Source organism: Arvicola amphibius, chromosome 14, assembly GCF_903992535.2.
Source record: "Arvicola amphibius chromosome 14, mArvAmp1.2, whole genome shotgun sequence".
In the NCBI taxonomy this organism is placed as follows: Eukaryota; Metazoa; Chordata; class Mammalia; order Rodentia; family Cricetidae; genus Arvicola; species Arvicola amphibius.
Genome location: NC_052060.1, coordinates 40,526,858 through 40,548,398, shown reverse-complemented (window position 1 = coordinate 40,548,398; position 21,541 = coordinate 40,526,858). Strand labels below are relative to the sequence as shown.

General features: G+C 36.4%; 1 protein-coding gene across 1 annotated transcript in view; it reads left to right on the top strand.

Annotated features, from left to right (window-relative positions):
- The window catches only part of Gstcd (glutathione S-transferase C-terminal domain containing), a 78,659-nt gene that overhangs the window by 4,387 nt on the left and 52,731 nt on the right, over nucleotides 1-21,541 (top strand). The window contains 3 exon segments of the mRNA XM_038311519.1: nucleotides 1,916-2,356; nucleotides 5,336-5,800; nucleotides 17,698-17,949. Coding sequence (XP_038167447.1) covers nucleotides 1,937-2,356; nucleotides 5,336-5,800; nucleotides 17,698-17,949 — 1,137 coding nt within the window. The 5' untranslated portion in view covers nucleotides 1,916-1,936.

Sequence of the window (21,541 nt, the reverse complement as noted above, 5' to 3'; positions counted from 1 at the left end):
TTGAGAAACCAAATGACAGGTCTGTGCTTGACAGAAATCTAACAAGGGGCAATGCAAGCTGTGCTCTAGACACCTTGGGGACCCTGAATTTGACTCCTGAGGGTCTGTCTTGAAATTCATCATATAGCTAGGGAGTTATCAAAGGAGAAAAAAAAAGGGAAAAGGAATTTCTTTGATATTTATCAACTTTAAGCCAAAACTATGGTGTACTCCTTAAAACACAGTACAAGCCAAAACACCCACCAAATTTGTACAGGTTTGTTAAATGTTTAATATTTAACAGTTATACTAGTGAGCAATGAGGAAAAATTGCCCAGGGAGCATAATTTTTTTTTTTTTTTGGTTTTTCAAGACAGGGTTTCTCTGCAGCTTTTTTAGAGCCTGGCCTGGAACTAGCTCTTGTAGACCAGGCTGGCCTCGAACTCACAGAGATCCGCCTGCCTCTGCCTCCCGAGTGCTGGGATTAAAGGCGTGCGCCACCACCGCCCGGCTGAGCATAATTTTTTTTTTTAAACTCCACAATTATTAACCAACATTTTGATCTCCAAGGAAGGGGAGAACAAAAGCCACTAATTTTGTATTGAAGGAAACATTAAAAAGTCGATTTTACTTTGCATTTTCTCTTGGACAGCTCATTAATATTTCGATTTAACCATAGGAAAGTATTTCTATTTTATTTTGTTAACATTTAACATTAGTAAATATTCACAGTGAATCAAATTTATAGCTTATATGTAACATACCTTTTTCATGGTTCTTTTGTAGCTTTCTACAAATGTACACTCCCTTCCCCCCCCCCACATACATGCACATGTACACACATTTTTTTCTCTACTACACCCTCTTCTGGTTAGGTACTTCTAAATACTTGAGTGCCACCTAGTGTCCATTTTTGAATTGTGGTTTATGGATTTGAATGTGCTTATATCTGGGCCAGGGATTCAAAAGCCAAGAATCATAATTGACAGAAGCTTTAACGAAATTTTACCTCCAGATACACATCTTTAAAACAACCAGTGGTGTATATTCATGCATGTATTCCTTCAGCAAATACCTGTTACATGCAAATGTTTAGCAGGCTCTGTTTTACGTATAACAGCTAACAAAATACTCTTACAGAATATGCTAATAGTCTAATAGACAAATAACATATTGAATAAATAGTGCCTTATGGTGCTAAGTGCTGTAGCAGAATTAAAGCATAGAAGGCAAAGTGAAGGGCCTAAGTCGATGGGGTTTATAATATAAGAAGTAGCTAAAGAACATTTTATTAAGATGCTGCCTATTATTAAATATCTGGAGCAGAGCTTTGTGTTCTGGAAACACCAAGTATGAAGATTTTGAAGTTGGAGTGTAGACAGAATTTGGGAGAACCTTAATTTGCTTTTGGGGAAGCAGTAAGCAATGAAAAAAAATGAGACGAATTTAAGAGATATAAAATGATTATATCACGACCTGTGTTGGGCACTCTGGAAGATCTGTTATTTCAGCAGGATGGAAAGATACAAAGGACTTGAACTGAGTGGCAGAACTTCATTTTTAACAGAATAAGTTGATGTGGGGGATGGGGAGAGGTGGAGGGAGAGTGAGTCAGAAGCAGTGCAAAGGGTGTGAAATAGTTCTGTATTTATACCCCAGAGATCCAGAAAAGACTGGCTAGGGGAGAGGTGGTAAAGGGTACTAAGTACTTCCTATTACAAAGCATCTTAAAGCCATTACTAAAAATAACATTGAGTAAATATGTCACTACAAATGCTTAATCAAGCAGACTGGGGGAAAGTTTCCTTTCGAAAGCCATTCATCTTTGAAGTAAAAGTTCTTAGATACAAATTCTTACTATTTTTTGAAAAACACTAATCTTTTAGCTTCTAATTTGTTATATTTGAAGGCCTATAACTTTTGATTTTTGTTACAGGGGATCCGATGAAAGCAGAAAATGAAAGGCATTAAGAAAAGTCCTACGGAAGAATCCCTGTACCTGGAGTACTCTCACCAAACAGAAGGGTGCATCTTTCCTCTCCATACCTCCGTAGCTCTGTTTCTGCTAGCGTACTGTGACTGTAAGGTCTTTACTGTCTGCTTAGTCCTCTCCGAAGAAAATGCAGACACTTCACTCCTGAAAGAGGTGCTGTCCCAGGATCTGGAAATACAGGTTATTTCAAGGCAGGCCCTCCCGCCAATAGTCCAGAATTGCTGTTTGCCTGCAGTGGTAGAACAACCAGATGTTTTCTGTAGAGCAGGACTTGCTGTTGTCCTGAGACACATAATCCAGAAATCCTATGAAGCTGAGCCATCACGAAAGGAAATTTTGGAACTTCTGGGTTTTAAAAAGACTTGTTTGAAAGCCTGTGCAGAAGTAAGTATATGGTTTCTTCTGTTATTTATAGCTATAAGTAGTAACAGTCACTCCAACATGATTTTAACTTCTTGTTTTTCATTATTGGAGAGTTAAAAGAGTCCTTTATTTATGTCATTGTTATAGGGCAATACTAAACAATAAAAATTCACGGTGTATTTTATGCAGTTTAGATACATTGTTTTAAAATAATGTCTCCCCTGTCCCTCCCTCATAATATTGAGAACCTTTAAAAGAAATGTTTATATATATACATATATATATATGTATATATATAAACATATATATGAACATGAGGTTCTCAATATATTATATATATATATATAGAGAGAGAGAGAGAGAGAAAGAGAGAGAGAGAGAGTGTGTGTGTGTGTATGTGTGTGTGTTTGTAAGAGCTAAAGTCATAGTGCCTTGTAATTCCCTGAGGAGTTTTATAGGCTTTTGGGTGTCCTTGTTACTTTTCTGTTCTGTTAAGATGCTATGCCCAAGGCAGCTTATAGAAGAAAGAGTTTATTTGGGGATTGCAGTTTCATAGGGTTAGAGTTCATGACCATCGTGACAGATTGTGGCAGCAGGCAGGTGTGGTGCTGAAGCAGTAGCCGAGGGCTCACATTTTCAGATACACCCTCAAGGCAGAGAACTTACAGGGAATGATGTGAGTCTCTTGAAATCCTGAAACTGTTCTGCAAAACCACATTTCCTCCAACAAGGCCACACCTTCTAAGCCTTCCCATACAGTTTCACCTACTGGGGATCAAGTGTTCAAATATATGTGCCTATGTGCTTATTCTAATTTAAATCACCACATTCTACTTCTTAGCTCGTACAGACTTGTGGCCATATCATATAGCAAAATGCATTTATTCCAACTTCAAAAGGCTCCACATTTTTCACAGTTGTAATACTATTTCAAGCATACAATGGCATGAGTTTATATTACTATTCCAAAAGGGAGTGAGAAAATACTGGACAGTGCAAGTCTGAAACCTTGAAGGGCCAACTCCAGATACTGTAGCTCCATGATGGCTTCACTATTTGGACCTAACTGATTGCAACACACTTCTTTCTCCTGGCTGGTTCCCTCTCATCTGCAGCTCTCCTTGATAGATGTCTCATGACTCAGGGATCTCCAACATCTTGGAGTCTCCAGCACAATCCAGGCTTCACTTTCTCAGCTTTATGCAATGGTCTCTTGAGGCTTCCATACAGGGACTTCTCTGCCATATACCTGGCCTCAACAGCTCACCTTAACCATGGAGGAAGATTTTGCAATTCCTTAATCCTTGTATCCTTCATAACACTAAAGCCAGACCATATGCTGCCCACTTGGGATTGAGCTTAACTCCCTCCTTAAATTACATTTGCAGTCTTCCTTTGTTGTTGGTTTTTAGGAACAAAAATCCCCTCAAGCATTTTGTTCTACAAGTTGGAAGCTAAACTGGGAGGGCTCTTGTCTGAGGGCATCCTTCTTTTATCCCATTTTGCATAGGGCCTGTACTTACTCTTATTGAGCTTGGCTCCAAGGTTAAATTGTTAAATTTCCTGGTGCTCCCTTCTCTTTTCCAGCTGTTCAGTGTGTTTCTTTTTGTTTCACTTGTTCTTTTTCCCTTTCGATCCACATAAGAATGATATTAATAACCATGGGACATAGTCAGTATTAGGCTTTCTTGAAATCTCAGCCAAGAAAATTAGTTCATTACTTTTAAATTTTGCCTCAGGCAGATTCTTTTTATTTTTTTATTTATTGATTTTATTGAGCTATACATTTTTCTCTGCTCCCCTCCCCTTCAGCCCTCTCCCATGGTCCCCATGCTCCCAATTTACTCAGGAGATCTTGTCTTTTTATATTTCCCACGTAGATTAGATCCATGTCTCTCTGAGGGTCTAGGTTCTCTGGGATTGTGATTTGTAGACTGGTTTTCTTTGCTTTATGTCTAAAAACCACTTATGAGTGCGTACATGTGATATTTGTCTTCCTGGGTCTGCTTTACCTCACTCAATATGATGTTTTCTAGATCCATCCATTTGCCTGTAAATTTCAAGATGTCATTATTTTTTTCTGCTGTGTAAATGTACCACATTTTCCTTATCCATTCTTTGATTGAGAGGCATTTAGGTTGTTTCCAGGTTCTGGCTATAACAAACAATGCTGCTATGAACATATGTCCTTGTGTTATGATTGAACATCTTTTGGGTATATACCAAAAGTGGTATTGCTGGTTCTTGAGGAAGGTGGTTTCCTAATTTTCTGAGAAATTGCCATACTGACATCCAAAGAGGCTGTACCAGTTTGTACTCCCACCAGCAATGCAGGAGTGTTCCCTTTACCCTATATCCTCTCCAGCATAAGTTGTTGTCAGTGTTTTTGATCTTGGCCTCAAGCAGATTCTTAGGACACAGGCAAAAAGCAGCCACAAGAATGGTTTCTAGCCGAGCTGTTAATGTTGCTTCCCTCTGAAATCTTTTGAGCTGGGGCCTTCATATTCTGTATTGTTCTTAGCACTGTTGTCTTCCAAGCTCCTTCTAGAACAGCCTGTTTATCCTTTCTTACAGCATTCAGCTGCTTTCTTAGTTCAAAGTCTTTCACAGTCTTGGAAAAAACTTCCTAATCCTTTCCAAATAGCTGTACTAAACTGTGGACCAAGTATTCAAATACATGAGCCTATTCTCATTCAGACCACCATGGGAAGTAATGACTTATTTAATAAAAAGATACAGGAACACAACAGCTGAATCATTTAAAATATCAATTTTTTAAATCATTGTAATGTTTTCTGATCTAGCATAGAAGCCAAGCCCATGAATGCTTTAACCAAGCATGTAAATTATTTAAACCCCTCTTATATTTTATTATGTGCCCCACCTTGAATGGCTGAGCCATCTCTCTGGCTCCAAGCCACTTTTATTTCCCAATAACAGCTAGTTTTCTTCAGGATATGTGGAGACAAGAGAATGGCTCAGGTCTTGTTTGTCTTATAGGTTAGTCAATGGACCAGGCTATGTGAACTTACCATCCCTTTGGCTGTTGAGAATTTTCTCCAAGAGTCTTCTGACCAGCCCCTAGCTATCCCTGAAGAAATCCTACAGCTCGAGAGAAAACTCAGTGAGCCTGTCAGAGTACACAATGATGACAAACTCCGCAGACAGAAGCTGAAGCAACAGAAGACTGCTGGTGTCAAGCCGCCCTCTAGCAAGGGAAAAACAAGGGGCAATGCTGGTGCACAGCATCCATCCAAAGAGTTGGCTGGCTCATCCAAGAGTCTAGAACTGAAAGTGGCATTCTCAAAGCTCACAGTACAAGACACAACTGCTACCAACAGGGAGCCTTCTGACGTCAGGAAAGCAAAAGCCTCTGACCTTCCGCCTCTGGAGCATGTGTTTGCAGAAGGCCTGTACTTCACGTTGGCAGACATTGTGCTTTTGCCCTGTGTTCATCACTTTTTGGTAAGGATTTGTCTAGAATCTATAAGTTAATATGAGTTTGAATTTGGCTCTGCTTTTTACTCTGTCATAGTTCTGAGCAAATTCTTAACAGTAGAAACTGTTAATCTGTTAACTGTTCTCTAATCTGTAAAATGGCGGTCATAGGACTTTGTAACATAAGGTCTTGTTGTCTTCCCTCCAGAGGTACACATATTAAAGGCTCAGTCCCCAGCCTGTAACAGGTGAGACCTATTGCAAGGCAGCTGTGGCAATGCTATATGCTGGTGAGCTGGATGTAGGCACTGTCTGCTCTGTCTCTTTCAGCTAATTTCTTTGCAGAAGGTGAATAGGTCTTCTCCGCTTTATCTTCCCGCCACAGTGTTTTGTGCCACTACAGGTTCAAGATAATAGGGTCAAGTGACCATGGACTGAAATCTCTAGTACTATGTGGCAAAATCAATCTTTTCCTTATAAAGTTTATGTTGCTAGTCTTTCTTTGTCCCACCAGACAACTCTCAAATAAATGACCAGAGACTCTTTAAATTAATTTTGAAAGCTCAACAGATAGCTTAGACTTGTTTCTAACTAGCTCTCATAATTTAAATTAACCTATTTTTATTTACCTACATGTTGCCACATGCCTTGTGACTTAACTCTTTTTGTTCCCTCTGGATCTGCTGGTGACTCTGTAGCCTTCTTCTGAGCGTCCTCTCTACCCTGAAAATCCTCCCTAGCTATTGGCTGTTCAGCTTTTTATTAAATAAATCTAAGTGATACAGCTTCACAGTGTACAAAAAGATTACTCCACAGTATTTCCCCTTTATGGTCTAAATAAAAAGGAAAGGTTTTAACTCCAACATAAGAAAACCATATAGTAAGAACAACTATCAGGTGTGTATTGTCTAAATAGAAGGAAAACAAATGACACTATATGCAATAAGAATAATTATCAAGTAAGAATTACATTTACAATATCCAGTCTATTTGTGTTTGGCAAATTCAGAGAAAATATTCCATTATTACTATGAACATCAATATTCAGGCAGTCATACATTTTGAAAGACTTGGTATTCATGATTTCTAATTTTTCAAGAGTTCATTATTTGTAGACATTACTGAAAGTGTATATATTGGGAGCTGTTATAAGTACTAGGAATGCAATGCTGAGCAAAGCAGTTAAGATCCCAGAAGTCATTGGAGTTAATTTTCTAGTTAGGCGAACGAAGAAATGAACAAGTAAACAAACAAATAATATTTATATAAAGTAATGTTAAATGCTACAGAGAAAATAAGAGTATTTGATTTTTAATTTAAGAAAGCAAAAACCAAATTGGATTCACCTGCATGAAGGTGACTTTAGGTCGTCCAGATGGCCCTATTCATCTCAGATGATTTGCATTTCATTTTAGATAAATTTAAATGCCATTTCCTTGATTGGGATTAATCAAAGCCAAAGTGTTTGTAATTGACAGGATTTTCCCCATCTGTAATCAGGTAGGATATCAGCTTGACTATCACTGAGTAAGTTTGATGCTACAGAGGAGCTCTTGGTTTACAGTAGAGCAGACTGGCCAGTGAGATGACTTAGCAAATAAATGAATGTGCTCTGTGTGAGCAAGACAAACTGAGTTCTACCCATGGCCCCACCGTGGAAGGAAAGAACACATGTCTGAAGTCCTCTGACCTCCACAAACATGTCTTGGCACACGTGTACCATATACATTCATTATCAATAAGTTTAAGAAAACAATAAGGTAAAAATATGTACTTATTGCTTTCTGTTGCTTGGTTTTGAGACAGAGACACATATTCTAGGCTAGCCTCAGATTTCTTATGTAGCTGAGGATGACTTTGAACTTCTGATCCTTGTGTCTCTACCTTCCAAACACTGGGATTGCCAGTATGATTCACTACACCCCGGTACATAGTGAGAGACTTAAACCTAGGGTTTCATGTATGCTAGACAGGTGTTCTGTCAACTGAGCTATAACTACAGCCCATTGTTTTAGTGACATTTGATATGTAAAATAATTTCCATCATTCCTTCGTATTTTTCCTGGATCTGCGCATTTTCTTTCAGGAATTCATCTTTCTTTGTCAAAGCCTTGGTGTTGTTTCTGTTATATTCTCCTCACAAATCATTTGAATGATGCAGCCATCATTTTATTTTTTTAGAGCAGTTACATTACTGGACCTTTGTGCTGTAGTGACAGTGCAGACTATCAGACTAAGAGTCGAGTTCATCATCATTAATGAAGATGCTAATTGGCATTTGAAGTGTCAAGCTAAGCTAGGGCCAGAAATAAGGCCTCCAGAAATAAGGTCAGGGACATGAAAGATCAGATTAATTTGCTGAGTTACTAGAGTTCAAAATTAGAAGGGCCGGGGAAATAAGCTTTGTTTAACAGAACATGTAAAGGGTATAAGGTAGTGTGTCGAGGTGTTGCCACCAACATTCTTCATGCTTTCAGTAGATCCTATGCTAAAAAGTTGATTACCAGTGCTCTGGGACTTTCTTGTGGAAGAGGCCTGGCAACATCTTGTTTGTTTAGAAATTTAAGAGTAAACTCAAAAGTAATGAATTAAAGTGTAAAATTATTAGGTCCCACTTTTAGTTCACTTATTAGACTTCCCTCTTAGGAAATATATTATGTATTTAGAAGAAATTGGAATGAAGAGTGAATGAATGATCCAGAAGGAAATCCTGCTGCCCTATGGCCAGACCACTGTATAGACAGTTCCTTGCTGCTAGTAAGCAGGCACCTTTGAAACAGCTGCTTAAATATGGTTATTTTACTTCTGTGAGACAAAGATTTTGTAGTATTTTGCAAAGATTTTGAAATGTATGCATTGGAACAATTTTGCTATTTTTTATTTTGGGTGCATAATTCTAACCCATTGGGTTTAACTACAAAGCCACTATGGATTCATTTCTTCTTAATAGTATTGATAGCAATACTTTTTAAAAAAATGGTTTTTGAAGTAATTTTTTTATGTTTTTGTAATGAATTCTGTGTTATTTGTAATGGTTTTTATCTTAAAAGCTAGGCAGCTTTTACATTTTTTGAAAGTCCTCCTTTCTTAGGAGCTAATTTTCAATTTCTACAGCTTCGTTAGCCACTTTCTTGTAGAGCCTTCCTGACTCTAGTAAATGTAGTTCAGCATGTCTTGGGCTGTCGGGATATAGTAGAAAGCCCTACATGTTGATGAAACTGACATCCTGTCATGAATCCTTCCTTTCTGCCTTTTTGTGATGGGGGGAAGAGTATTGAGGATTGAACTGAGAGCTCCATTCTTGGTGTACAAAAAGTTCCACAATAACCTGGAATGGAGAAAACAAAGGATTATTTATCTGGGGATAAATTCACAGAAAGAGTATCTATCCTCTGTGTGTGTTGGGAATTGGAATCAAATCCAACAGTCAAGAGGGTTGTGCATGCTTTTTTCTGCATTTACAGTATGAGACCATGCCCAAAGTGGGCCAGTATCTTAAAGACTATTGGTTGAAGGAGTTCCCACAGCACCTCCCCCTTTTGTATAAATAAGAGAGTTCTAAGCCTAATACAATTTTATATACAATGAGAACAAATATCAAGTATTGTCTAGGGAAAAGAAGAGGCAAAAACATATAGAAAAATTAGAATTACAACCAGCATGAACAACATCAAATAAGAAACATATGCTAAATATTTCAATAGTTATCCTATCTTAAGGAGTCTAAGTCTTATATTAAAAATGGCTTGACTAAGTCATGAGAGGAAAGTAACTATGATTATCTTCAACACCATCAAAGACCTGAGAAGGGAAATAATTTACTTGAGTGAACAGGAAGTGCAACCAAGCAACTTCCAAAAGGTGCAAGAAATAAGAGACAGCAGGCTACCTGTACAATCACCCAGTCTCATTTGCAACGTTTGAGCAACCAACTTTGGCAAAGGCCTAGAGTGTCTGATAGACCATTTTCAGAGGCAGGAAAATTTTAAAAATTGCCTTACCCTGTCTTGACAAGGTTTGGCAGTCTTTTTTCTTAAATCCTGCTTGTCTAGTCAGTAGTCGAGGTAGGGCCAGTTCTTTGCCCTAAGGCCAGTTTTGCCAAGAAGAAAACAAGCTCCAAGTTGAGTGTCTTTGGTGCCCAACATTCTCTCAGGATAGATTGCCAGAAGCAATCGTGTCTCATGCCAAGAAAATCTTAAGTTATTTAAATGCCATATTCTGCAGGTTTTTGAAGTGGTGGAAGATTACCTATCTGTGGAATACAATCTGTATGCATCTAAAGAACTTGATTAGTCTAAGTATGACAAACATGGATGACTATTGACCTATAATTTTTAATAATAGCTTAAAGACTGAGGCTTCATATTAAAATATTAGACAATCTTTAAACAGATGTGCAGCAAATGAGGACAATGACCTCAAAATGTATATATAAGTATCTTGTTCAGAGGTAGAAATGTATGTGCAATATGATAAATATATTCTAAAATTGAATCAATATATAAAATAACTTAAGGTTGCATGCATACAATATGACAAAATAATAGCTCACAAGTATTCTCACTATTATTAGTAGTGTGAGTAAGCTCACACTAATCTATTATCCCATCCCATTCATTCCTTTTTTTTCCAAGACAGATCCCTGAACCTATTTTATTCCCAGCCCCAACCCTATACCCCTTATAACCAACCCCTAATAATGTCCCTAGCCCCGAAGACAAACTTTGGAATGTCGTTTTCTAGAATTACTTCCAGCTGTCATGGGGTGATATTATTTCTAAGGGATCCTATGAAAACTAGAATGATGGTTAAGTTTCAAGATTACTGTCTGTTACAACTGCAGATAGTCTCTGAGTAGTTGGTCGGGTTTTTATGAAGTTCTGGCCAGAACATTTTAAGAAGGTGCACCATCTCAGCTTGCCAAGTTGGATCATCTTGAGCAGTTTGTAACACAAAACCAATCTTAAAGTGGTGCTATCAGCATAATAACATCATATCAACCAGGTGGAACTGGGGCTGCACAACGATTCCATGAAACTTCAAAGATTACTGCAGGAAAATTTATTGTTCATTGTGGAAAACTTAAATGTTGTTCATATAGGCATATATTCAAAAATAGGTATGGGGAGAAGTAAAATTTTTTGAAAGCAAAGTTTTGATAATAGTAGTACCTAAATTCTTATCTTCCTTCTTTCCCATACCAAGTGGTTTCTGATATGAGACAGAAACTCTGACTTTTATTTAACAACCTGTTTGGATTTAGAGAAGGATAGCCACTCTCCAACTCCAAAGCCAGCTTTGATTTTTTTTAAAATATCTATGATCTGTTTTAATAAGCTTTTCTAAAACTTGTATCTTGGCACTCATATCATCCAACATTTTTAGAGATAAGAATTATCAAACTGACAATAAGGATTATCAAAATGATATTACCATTATGTCAATCCCAGTTTATTACATTGTCCCTTCATTTAATTGTTCCATTTTTAAACCCTCCTTTGTGCAATCATAGAGATCTAACTCTCTCCATTGTAAATGTGCTTCCTTTTTTATTATTTTTATTGAGCTATATATTTTTCTTCACTCCCTTCTCGTTCTGCCCACTCCTTTTCTGCCCTCTCCCATGAACCCTACATTCCCAATTTACTCAGGAGATCCTATGTTTTTCAACTTCCAATGTAGAATAGAACCACCTTAGATTTTTAATAAACGATGACTACTATTATATATTTGTCAATAATATCTTACCCTGCACAAGATATTGGTATCATAAGTAAGATTTCTCTTTGCTTGGTGACTTTTTCTTGATAGCCATCTTTTTCTTCTTTAATCATCTAGATGTCCAACGTCTCTTGAGTTTTTAAAGATGGGCATTTTCCTGCAAAGACAAGAATAGAATGGTGCCCCAAACCTTACGAGGTTTTCTTACTACCCGTATGATTGTCACCTCTGTGGATGAGCTGTGATTCTCTTTTTCAAGAGGTTTCTCTTTTTTAAACCTAATTTATATTAATTTTGATTGTATGCATAGCTTTTCTTTTCCTGTGGAAGCAAGAGTAAAACCCCTTCCCCAACATAGCACATCTTCTGCTTTTCATTCTGAGGTCAGCACATCCTTGAAATACACCGGCTGAGCTAATACAGAAGTTTTTTTTCTATTCTCCAGTGTCTTTCTGCTGCTGTTGTTCTTTTGTCATTATCATTAAGAAAATGCAACGTTAATAAAGCATTATACAGTATATTTCTGGGGGCATTTTTACCCCTTTCTGTTTGTTTAACATATCCTTTATAGTTCGATTTAAACTTTCTATAACTACCTGACCTGTAGGATTGTTTGGTATACCTACAATATGCTTTATATTATAATAAGCAAAAACTATTTCATTTTCTTAGAAATATGTGCTGGAATATTATCTATCTTTATTTGTGCAAGTATACTCATTATGGCCTACCCCCAGATATTGTTGCTTTTTCTGTTTAGGATTGCTTTGGCTATATGTGATTCTTTCATGCTTCCATATGGATTTTAGGAAGTTTTTTTGCTAGTTTTATGAAGAATATCATTGGATTTTTAAAAATGAAACTTATATTGACTATAGATAGGTTTTTATAGTATAACTATTTCCACTGTGAGTTCTAAGTACCAAACTCAAATCCTCTGTTTGTATGACAAGCACTTTCACCCTTTGAGCCGTCTCGCTTGCTGTGTTCTCAGTTTTAATTCTGCCAGTCCAAGAGCATGGAAGGGCGTCCTCAGTTTCTTCTTCCGTGTCTTAAAGTTTGCAGTGTAGAGGTCTTTCACTGTATTGGTGAAAGTCCTTGTTCTCTTTTACTTTTAATAAAATTTAATTTATTGGGAATGGGATATTTTTCCTAATTTATTTTATAAGTTTCTTATTAGTTTATAAAAAGTAACTGATTTTTACATGTTGATTTTGTATCCTACAACATTTCCAAAAATGTTTATCAGATATAAAATTTTCCTGGAGAAGTCCATAAAATTTTTTAAAAAGAGTCATGTATATAAATAGGGGTACTTTGACTTCTTCTTTTCCTAATTATATTCTTATTATATACCTTTTTGGTCTTAGTGTTGAAGTTAAGACTTCAGGTACTATATTGAGTAAGAGTGAGAGAGCTGGCACCCTTGTTTCATTCCAGATTTTATAGGAAATGCCCTCTATCTTTCCTGAATTACTGCAGTATTGCCTATGGATTTGCCGTATATAGTTTGCCATAATATAGTAAGACGATCATATAATTTCTTTTTTAATTATGTTTTAATGGCTTACTATATTTACTGCTCTGTATATGTTGAACCAACTTTGCATTCTTGAGATGAAACCAGCATGTTGTGATGTGTGGTCTTACTAAGTTCTCAAATTAAACTTCCAGGCATACTGAGGAGTTTTGCATCTATGTTTATAAGAGAAATTTATCTATAGTTTTTCTGTTGTATCTTTATTTAGTTTTGATATCAGATTAAAACTGCCTTTGTAACATTCTTCTCTTTTGTACATTATGACACAAATTGAAAAATATTAAATCATCCTTAAAATTGGGTGGACTTCATCAGTAAATCCATCATCTTATGTAAAGCTGTTCTTTGGGGGATACTTTTCACTACTGTTTGTGGTGGTTTGAATGAGGATGGCTCCCAGAGACTCATATATTTGAAATTTTGGTCTCCAGTTGTTAGATCTGTTTGGGAATGGTTAGGTGGTGTGGCCTTGTTGGAGGAGATATGTGTCACTAGGGGTGGGTTTTGAGTTTTCAAAAGACTTGCACAATTCCCAGTGCCTGCTCTCTCTCTTTCTCTCTGCCTTCTACTTGCTGGTCAAGATGTGAGCCCTCAGCTGCTGCTCCAGCTGTTCCTGCTACTATGCCTTTGCTCTGTCATCATGGTCTCTAATCCCCAAAACCGTAAGCAAAACTAAATGTTTTCTAAGTTGCCTTGATCATAATGTTTTATTCACAGCAGCAGAAAAGTAACTAAGATACTGTTTTAACCCCATTGCTTGCTTTGTTATTGTAAAATTGTGTCTATTTTTCAGATTTAATTTTGATATTAATGAGTATAGAAAACTATTTCTTCTAGATTTCCTAGCTTTTTGAAAGATACATTTTCACAGTATTCCCAAATGATCATCTAAGTTGGAGGATTGCTGGATCTTGTTCTTTTTGTTTGTTTGTTTTGGTTTTGTTTTCTTCAATAAAGGGTTTCTCTGTGTAACAGTCTTAACTGTCCAGGGACTAGCTCTTGTAGAACAGGGTGGCCTCAAACTCACAGAGATTCGCCTGCTTCTGCCTCCCAAGTGCTGGGATTAAAAGTATGCACCACCACCACCTGACTTTGATCCTGTTATTATAGCTCCCCTTTTACCTCTTATGTTATTGTATTGGTCTCTCTTCTGGCTAGTTTGGCTAAGGGTTTGTTCATCTTGATAACCTTTTAAGAACCATCTAGTGCATTTTCGTTTGGCTTTTTCTTTTTCTAGAATCTTGAGTTGGATGATTAGGGTTTCTGAGATTTCTTTGGCTAATGAGCTGTAAGCTTTTCTTTTAGGAAAATCTCTGGAGTGTTACAAGGAGAGAGGGGCCCCTTGCTCTGGCCGCCAGGCTAGCTTACACCCAGAATAATCACACAGAACCTGTATTAATTAAAACACTGCTTGGCCATTAGCTCTAGCCTCCTATTGGCTAACTCTCACATCTTGATTTAACCCATTTCTATTAATCTGTGTTCACCACGAGGTCGTGGCTTACCAGGAAAGATTTAGCATGTCTGACCTGGCATCTCCATGGCAGCTCTCTCTCTGACTCTGCTTTCTTCTTCCCCGAATTCAGTTCTGTCTCCCCACCTACCTAAATTCTGCCCTATACCAGGCCCAGAGCAGTTTCTTTATTAACCAATGAAAGCAACACAAATACAGAAGGACCTCCTACACCACAGGAGATTCTGGCTGAATGTGCTGTGTTTTCATTTGATCCCAGAACTTTTTAAATATATTTCCAGATTTCCTCAATGGCCCTGTTCATTCAAATGTGTATTGTGTAGTGTCCATTTTCTTTCTATAGTTTCTGAGATTTCTTTTGTACTTGCTTTCCAGTTTTATTTCACTGTGGTCTGATAAGATACATTTTTTTCTTTATTACATGTATTTGTGGAATCTTGCTTTGTGCTCTATAATGTGATCAATTTAAGAGTAGGTTATATGCACCCCTGAGAAGATGTGTGATCCCCGTATGTTAGATGTAATCTTTTGTAGATATCTGTTGAAATCAGCTGATCTATGGTATAATTTAGTATTTCTTTGCTGATTATTAGTTTGGAATAGCTATCTATGAGTGGGATATTGAAGTCTCTTGTTATTATTATATTAGGACCTTTGTAGCCTTTTGTGCCCTTCATTGTTTTATGAAACTGAAAGCTCTAAGATTCAGTACCAAAAAATACTGAGAATTGTTCTGTCGTCTTGGTGGATTGTTCCCTTTATTAACCTGTAGTTGTTCTCTTTATCTCTTCTGCTAGTTTAGCATTGAAATCTACATTATGAAAATCCTTTCACAAGCTTGCTTACTGTTTTTAATTGCTTAGTAGGTTGACTTGCATCCTTTTGACTCATTTTTGGACATTTTTGTAGCTAAGTGTATTTCTTAGAAAAAAAGAAAACAGTTGGATACTGTTTTGTTTGTTTATTTTAAATCCAGTCAGTCTGTATCTTTTAACTAGTGAATCCATTTGAAAATAAAGCCATTATTGACATTTATTAGTTTTTAAAATTTATTTAACTTTATGTGCATTGGTGTGAAGGTATCAATTCTCCTGGTACTGGAGTTACAGACAATTGTGAGCTGCCATGTGGGTACTAGGAACTAAACCCAGGTCCCTAGAAGAACAGCCAGTGCTTTTACCCACTGAGCCATTTCTCCAGCCCAGATTTGTTACTTTCTATGATGTGGTTTGTTGGTTCTGGTTGGTTGAATTATGAGTACTTATTTTCCTTTCTCCTGCTTAGAATAAGAGTTTGCTATGTTCAACACAATTGATTTCTTACAATCCTTCATTGTTCTGCTGCTTTCATGGAATGTGTTCTTCCCTACATCTTTTATGTGAAATTGTCTTTTCTTTCTCTTCTGTTTATAGTGTTACTTAGAAAATTTTCTCCAGTGTTGGTGTGGTTGACACGAATTGCTTTAATTTGTGCTTTTTTTTGAACTGCTTTTATTTCTCCCTCCATTTGAAAAGATAATCTTTTTATTTATAGAATTTCTGGTGGATTTACTTTCGGGCTTGAAATAGATCATTCCTTGCTTTCTTGGCATTTAGAATTGCTCATTTTTTCTGATGTTTCTGCCTCTGTATGTGAGTTGGCGTTTTTCCCTTACTGCTTTTAGCGTTGATTCTTTGCTTTGCATCTTTGGACATCTTAACTATGATATGTCATGTAGAGATTCTTCTCTGGCCATAACTATTAAGGAGTTATAAATACCTCTCAATTTGGATGTCTATCTCTTTCTTGTGTCTTGTCTGTTACAATTTTATTGAATAAATTGCCTATGCATTGATATTTTATCTCAGCCTCTTTTACCGTCTTTATTCTTGGGTTTGGTCTCATGAATGTACTTGGAAAGTTTTGGTAACATCTGTACATCTGAATTTATTATTTTTATGACTTGTTCTCTGTCCCTGAAATTTGTTCTCTTACTTAGTCTTGTTTCTTTTTGTTGTACGTGGCTGTGATGATGGCAGTGATGATGATGTGCAGACATGATATGTGCACACGTGTGTGTGTGTGTGTGTGTGTGTGTGTGTGTGTGTGTGTATGTATGTTTGAGTGATGCTTTCCTGTGAGCATTAGAGTGTAAGTTATCATGAGTGCCAAGGATCTGCACTAGGGTTCTCCTGCTTGTGTATCAAGCACTTTATCCACTAAACTAATTTATTAGCCCCCAAAGAAGCTTTCTATTGTGTTTTTATTTGATAAATTGATCCTTTTATTTCAAAAATTTAGTTTTTGCTCAGAGTCTCAATTTCCTTACTTTTTTTCCCTTTATTGTTTTTAAAGTTACTAACCATTTCATTTACTTTAATTACATTCTTGTCTAAATCCTGAGTTGATTTTCTTGCCTTGTTTATCTGCTTATTTGAGCTCTCTGCATGGTCATTGGTTCCTTTTTAGTGCAGGACATGGAAATTTATTACATTTGAGTAATCTCACTATCTTTGGTTTTCATTAATTTGGAGTTATGAGCTTATGAAAGAGAAATAGTATTTTTCTGTTTGTCCTTTGACCTCCAAATACCTGCTGTAGGTAACAATCAAGTACCTGTACTTACACACATATATCATTAAGACATCATCCAGAAAAACTGAAAATAAATAACAATAAAATAGATGTAGAGGAATGGGAATCTCCACAGTGGAGATATAAAATGGTATGTCCACATGGAGAATAATTCAGTAGTTTCAGTCTAGCAGTTCTCTTCATAATAGTGAATACCCAGAAACATGCCAGTGTCCATCAGCTGCTGAGTTATCAGGTAAGTACAGTAGGCCTGCTCTTCGCAATGATGACTGGTACTGCTCAACAAATATGAGTGAGTGTTGGAACGTAATGCTAAGTGAAAAAAGACTTTTTTTTATTCTATTCACTTGTATGACAGGCAACATTATAAACATTGAAAATCAGCCACTGGCTACCTGCAACTGGTTATGAGTGCAGAAAGTTACTGCAGATTGCTGAAGTGTTATGGGGTCCTAGAACTGGATTGGGGTGGTAGTTTCACAGTCGTTTGAATTTCCTGAAGTTTGTTTAAATGTTGCCTTTGGGGTGTGTGAGTTTTATGATATGCAATAGTTCATTATTACTGTTACAAACAGTCAAAAATACATATTTTAAAACATCCTTTTTCTTTTTCAGGTAATTATCTGCAAGAAGTTTTCTGAGAAGCTGGAACAGTTTCCACTGCTAGCCTCTTGGTATCAGAGGGTTCAGGAAGTTCCAAAAGTAAAAACAGCAGCTTCTAAGTGTGGGATCCACTTTCTGTGTTTGCCTGAATTGCTGAATTCTGGAAGTAAATCACACCTGAACTCTAATGAAGTGATAGCCGTAGAGGAACAAAATGATCCTTTATTTATCGGAGGACCAAGACCAACTATGACCAAGTTAATGGTATTTAGCTTGTTTTTTTTTAAAATCCCTTTAAGCATTCTTTCCCAACTATTAATCATTTTCTCATTTATCTATTATACATTTTCCAAATAGCTATTCCTATCTTTATTTACCAAATAATGTTTCTGTTAGGTTTGTGTTCAGATAAACCTCAATTAATTGAGTAGTTTTTATGCTGTTCGTCTTTGGAACCAAGGCAAAAATACATAGTTTAAAAGTAGTATTCTTTCTTAAGGCATTTTTAAATATTCACATTGTAGACCAATGTAACTATATCTGGTCAAGTATATCATTTTAACCTAAGCTTGCTGTTTTACAGAGCCTTGATTTTAGTCTTTATTTTAGTTATTTATTGAATTAATGTTTCTTAGTCTGGTTTATTTAGATTAACATGATAATCTCCATCTATTTTCCATACAAGTGTCATGATTTCAATATTTTTAACTTCAGTCTCGAGGGTTTTACACATGAGTCCTGTATTTATATCATTTCTACCTTCCCTGTCTCGAGGGTTTTACACATGAGTACTGTATTTATATCATTTCTACCTTCCCTGTTTCTTCTCCAACTTTCTTGTGTCACTCCATCTCTCAAATTCATGGCCTTTTCTTTAATTCTTCTCATTACATACATACAGACAGACACACACATACACACACACGCATGCACAAATCCCAAAACAAAAACTCCACTGAATGCACTTAGTGTTGCTTGTGTTTATATGTGTTAAAGAGTGTCCACTTGGGGCTGGCTAACTTACCTTCCTGAGGCAGACTGGTTCTCTCTTAGTAGCTGTAACTGCCTATAGGTTTTCATCTAGTGATAGTGCTGTGTAATATTTTCCCAATCTGAAGTTGGCATGATAATTTCATGGGAGCAGTTTTGCTATATATTGACACTGCCTGGACAGTCACCCATAGTTCTTCTGTACCATTGGGGCTTCCATCTTCAGTCTACTGGGCTAGAGTATCCAGCAGACTTTTCTCTGAAGCAGGAAATTTCAAAGATAGTTCCACCTATATTGGCAGTTTTTCAGTCACTTTCTTCTGTTTTCCGCAGAATATCTGGCAGACATTTTCATGAAGCAGGAACCCTGAAGGACTGTCTCACCTTCTTTAGACAACTCCAGCAGTCGTTTTTCTTGGGTCCTGCATGTCCAGTTCATACAGCATAATATCAGGCAGTCCAGGAAAGAGCAGTTTCTTGCACAGATGGCTAACAAACTCCATGAGAAACCTCTTTGATGCGTATCATTCTCTTGAAGTTGCTGCCAGAAGCAGATGTGTTTCATTGTCATGAAAAGCCCTGTTATTAAAACAGTTTAAATGCCATATTCTGAAGGTCTCTGAAATATTTGAAGAATACCTATCTAACTGAAATACATCCCTATATATCTAGAAAACCTAACTAACATGACTACAAACTTGACTATTATATACGGTTATCTATTAATCTATATTTCTTAATTATACATTACATTTTTAAATGAGATGCATAAACACAATACCTTAAGAGCAGAAATGTGTGTGTATATATATATGTATACATACATACATATATATATATATATATAACAAGATCGATCTTAAATTTGTATCAATAAAGCAATATCTATACCAATGCAAATCTCTATTGCATATTCCCCTTTAAATGTAAACAAACATTTATAAACAATCATTTAGGGAATTTGGGCGTAGTTCTTTCTAAAATGCTTCTAAGTTTTTGTTGGGTGAAGTAATTTTAGGGGACGTTTACGGTGACCTTTTATGGGGTCTTGGTCCATCAAACCACATTAGTCTGAAAGGATGCCACGGGTTCTCATCCTCTGTGGAAACAAAAGCAGAACCTTTTTTCCAATGTAACAAGTTCTTAGACCCAAATTTTGGAATTAAGATACCTCTAATATATGTGTGTGTGTGTGTGTGTGTATGTATGTATGTTGGTTTAGCTTAACAGCCCATATAATGAAATGACTCTTTGTACTTAGCTCCTTCACAGTCAAATAATTTAAAGAAAACACAATAGTATACATAATCCAGACTCTCTGTGTATAATCTATCTTTACATGGCTTATTTTTCTTATTCTATTACTTTTCCTACAAGTTTACTGTTTCTTTAAGGACTTTGTTTTTTTTTTTTTTAATGATTTACTTCTTTTTATAGCTCTCTTTACTCTTTCTTTTCTCTCCAAAGCCTACATACATTTATCCAACATGGTGATTCATTTAGAGGTCTTTTTTTTAAATCTGAATCTGTCTTTATTTTGTATCTCTAATTATTTTCTGACCAGAAGCATCCTTTTTTTTTAATGTTAAGTGGGTGTGGCTAGGGCCAGTACAGCCTTGCCTGCTTGCTCCACCCAGTCCAACATGGCAGAGGCATGTTTGCTGCCTCTGCAAGCCGAGCATACCACCCTAGTTCCAAGTATGCAGAGGGTCCATGTTGAGCCATTAAGCAGATTGTAACACATTGCTTACATACCCCATTTAAATGCTCGGCCTCCTGAAAGACACAGAGTTTGTGCCTTTTTTTTTTTTTTTGCTATCACCGAATCAGGAAGACCTCTCTTAAAGAAACAACCAGCAATCAAAGCAAGAAGCTGTGTTAAACTCTGTTTTTTGGACTTCCCACACCATTTTCCAAAGTGTGTATACTTGATGAAGTTAAATTTTGTTGTGTACAACTTGTATCTCAATATAGTTGTAGTTTTTTAAAAGGACCCTAAAGCAGGAATAAGATTGGAAATGAGTAATACCAAAATCAGAGTAAAGGTAATAGAAATGAGATAGGTGATTTCAGAGAGATGTGTTGTTTATTCTTCTAGAAACTAGTACTTGATTTCTAGATCAATAGTTATATCTGTATCCCTAGTAAAATAATTATTCTCTTTTTCTTTTGGAACCCAAATTCAATTTAGTTTCCAAAATGGAAAGTAATCTCATGAATAACTGTTACTAGATAGTTAGAGATGAATCATAGTTAATTTTTATTGTATTTTACTTGTTTTGTTATGTTTTGTTTTCTCATGAGAAAGATGAGGGTTCTTAATGTTGACTACTCTGGCCTCACTTGTGGGCTGAAGCTGTTCTTTCAGAGATGAATACCACCATCCCTGGTGCTACATTTTCTTTTATAGGCTTCCTAGAGATGATAATATCTGAACACTGATCACCTATGTTGTAGGATGTGGTACATTTTGTGACTGGAATATTATAAATCTGTATATGTGTCATGTCACTATCTATAGAACAAATAATACATTTACAATATTTGGTTGGCTATTGATTGGTTTGAGATGGATCAAGATGAGGGTTCTTAATGTTGACTACTCTGGCCTCACTTGTGGGCTGAAGCTGTTCTTTCAGAGATGAATACCACCATCCCTGGTGCTACATTTTCTTTTATAGGCTTCCTAGAGATGATAATATCTGAACACTGATCACCTATGTTGTAGGATGTGGTACATTTTGTGACTGGAATATTATAAATCTGTATATGTGTCATGTCACTATCTATAGAACAAATAATACATTTACAATATTTGGTTGGCTATTGATTGGTTTGAGATGGATCTTCTGTAACCCAGGCTAGC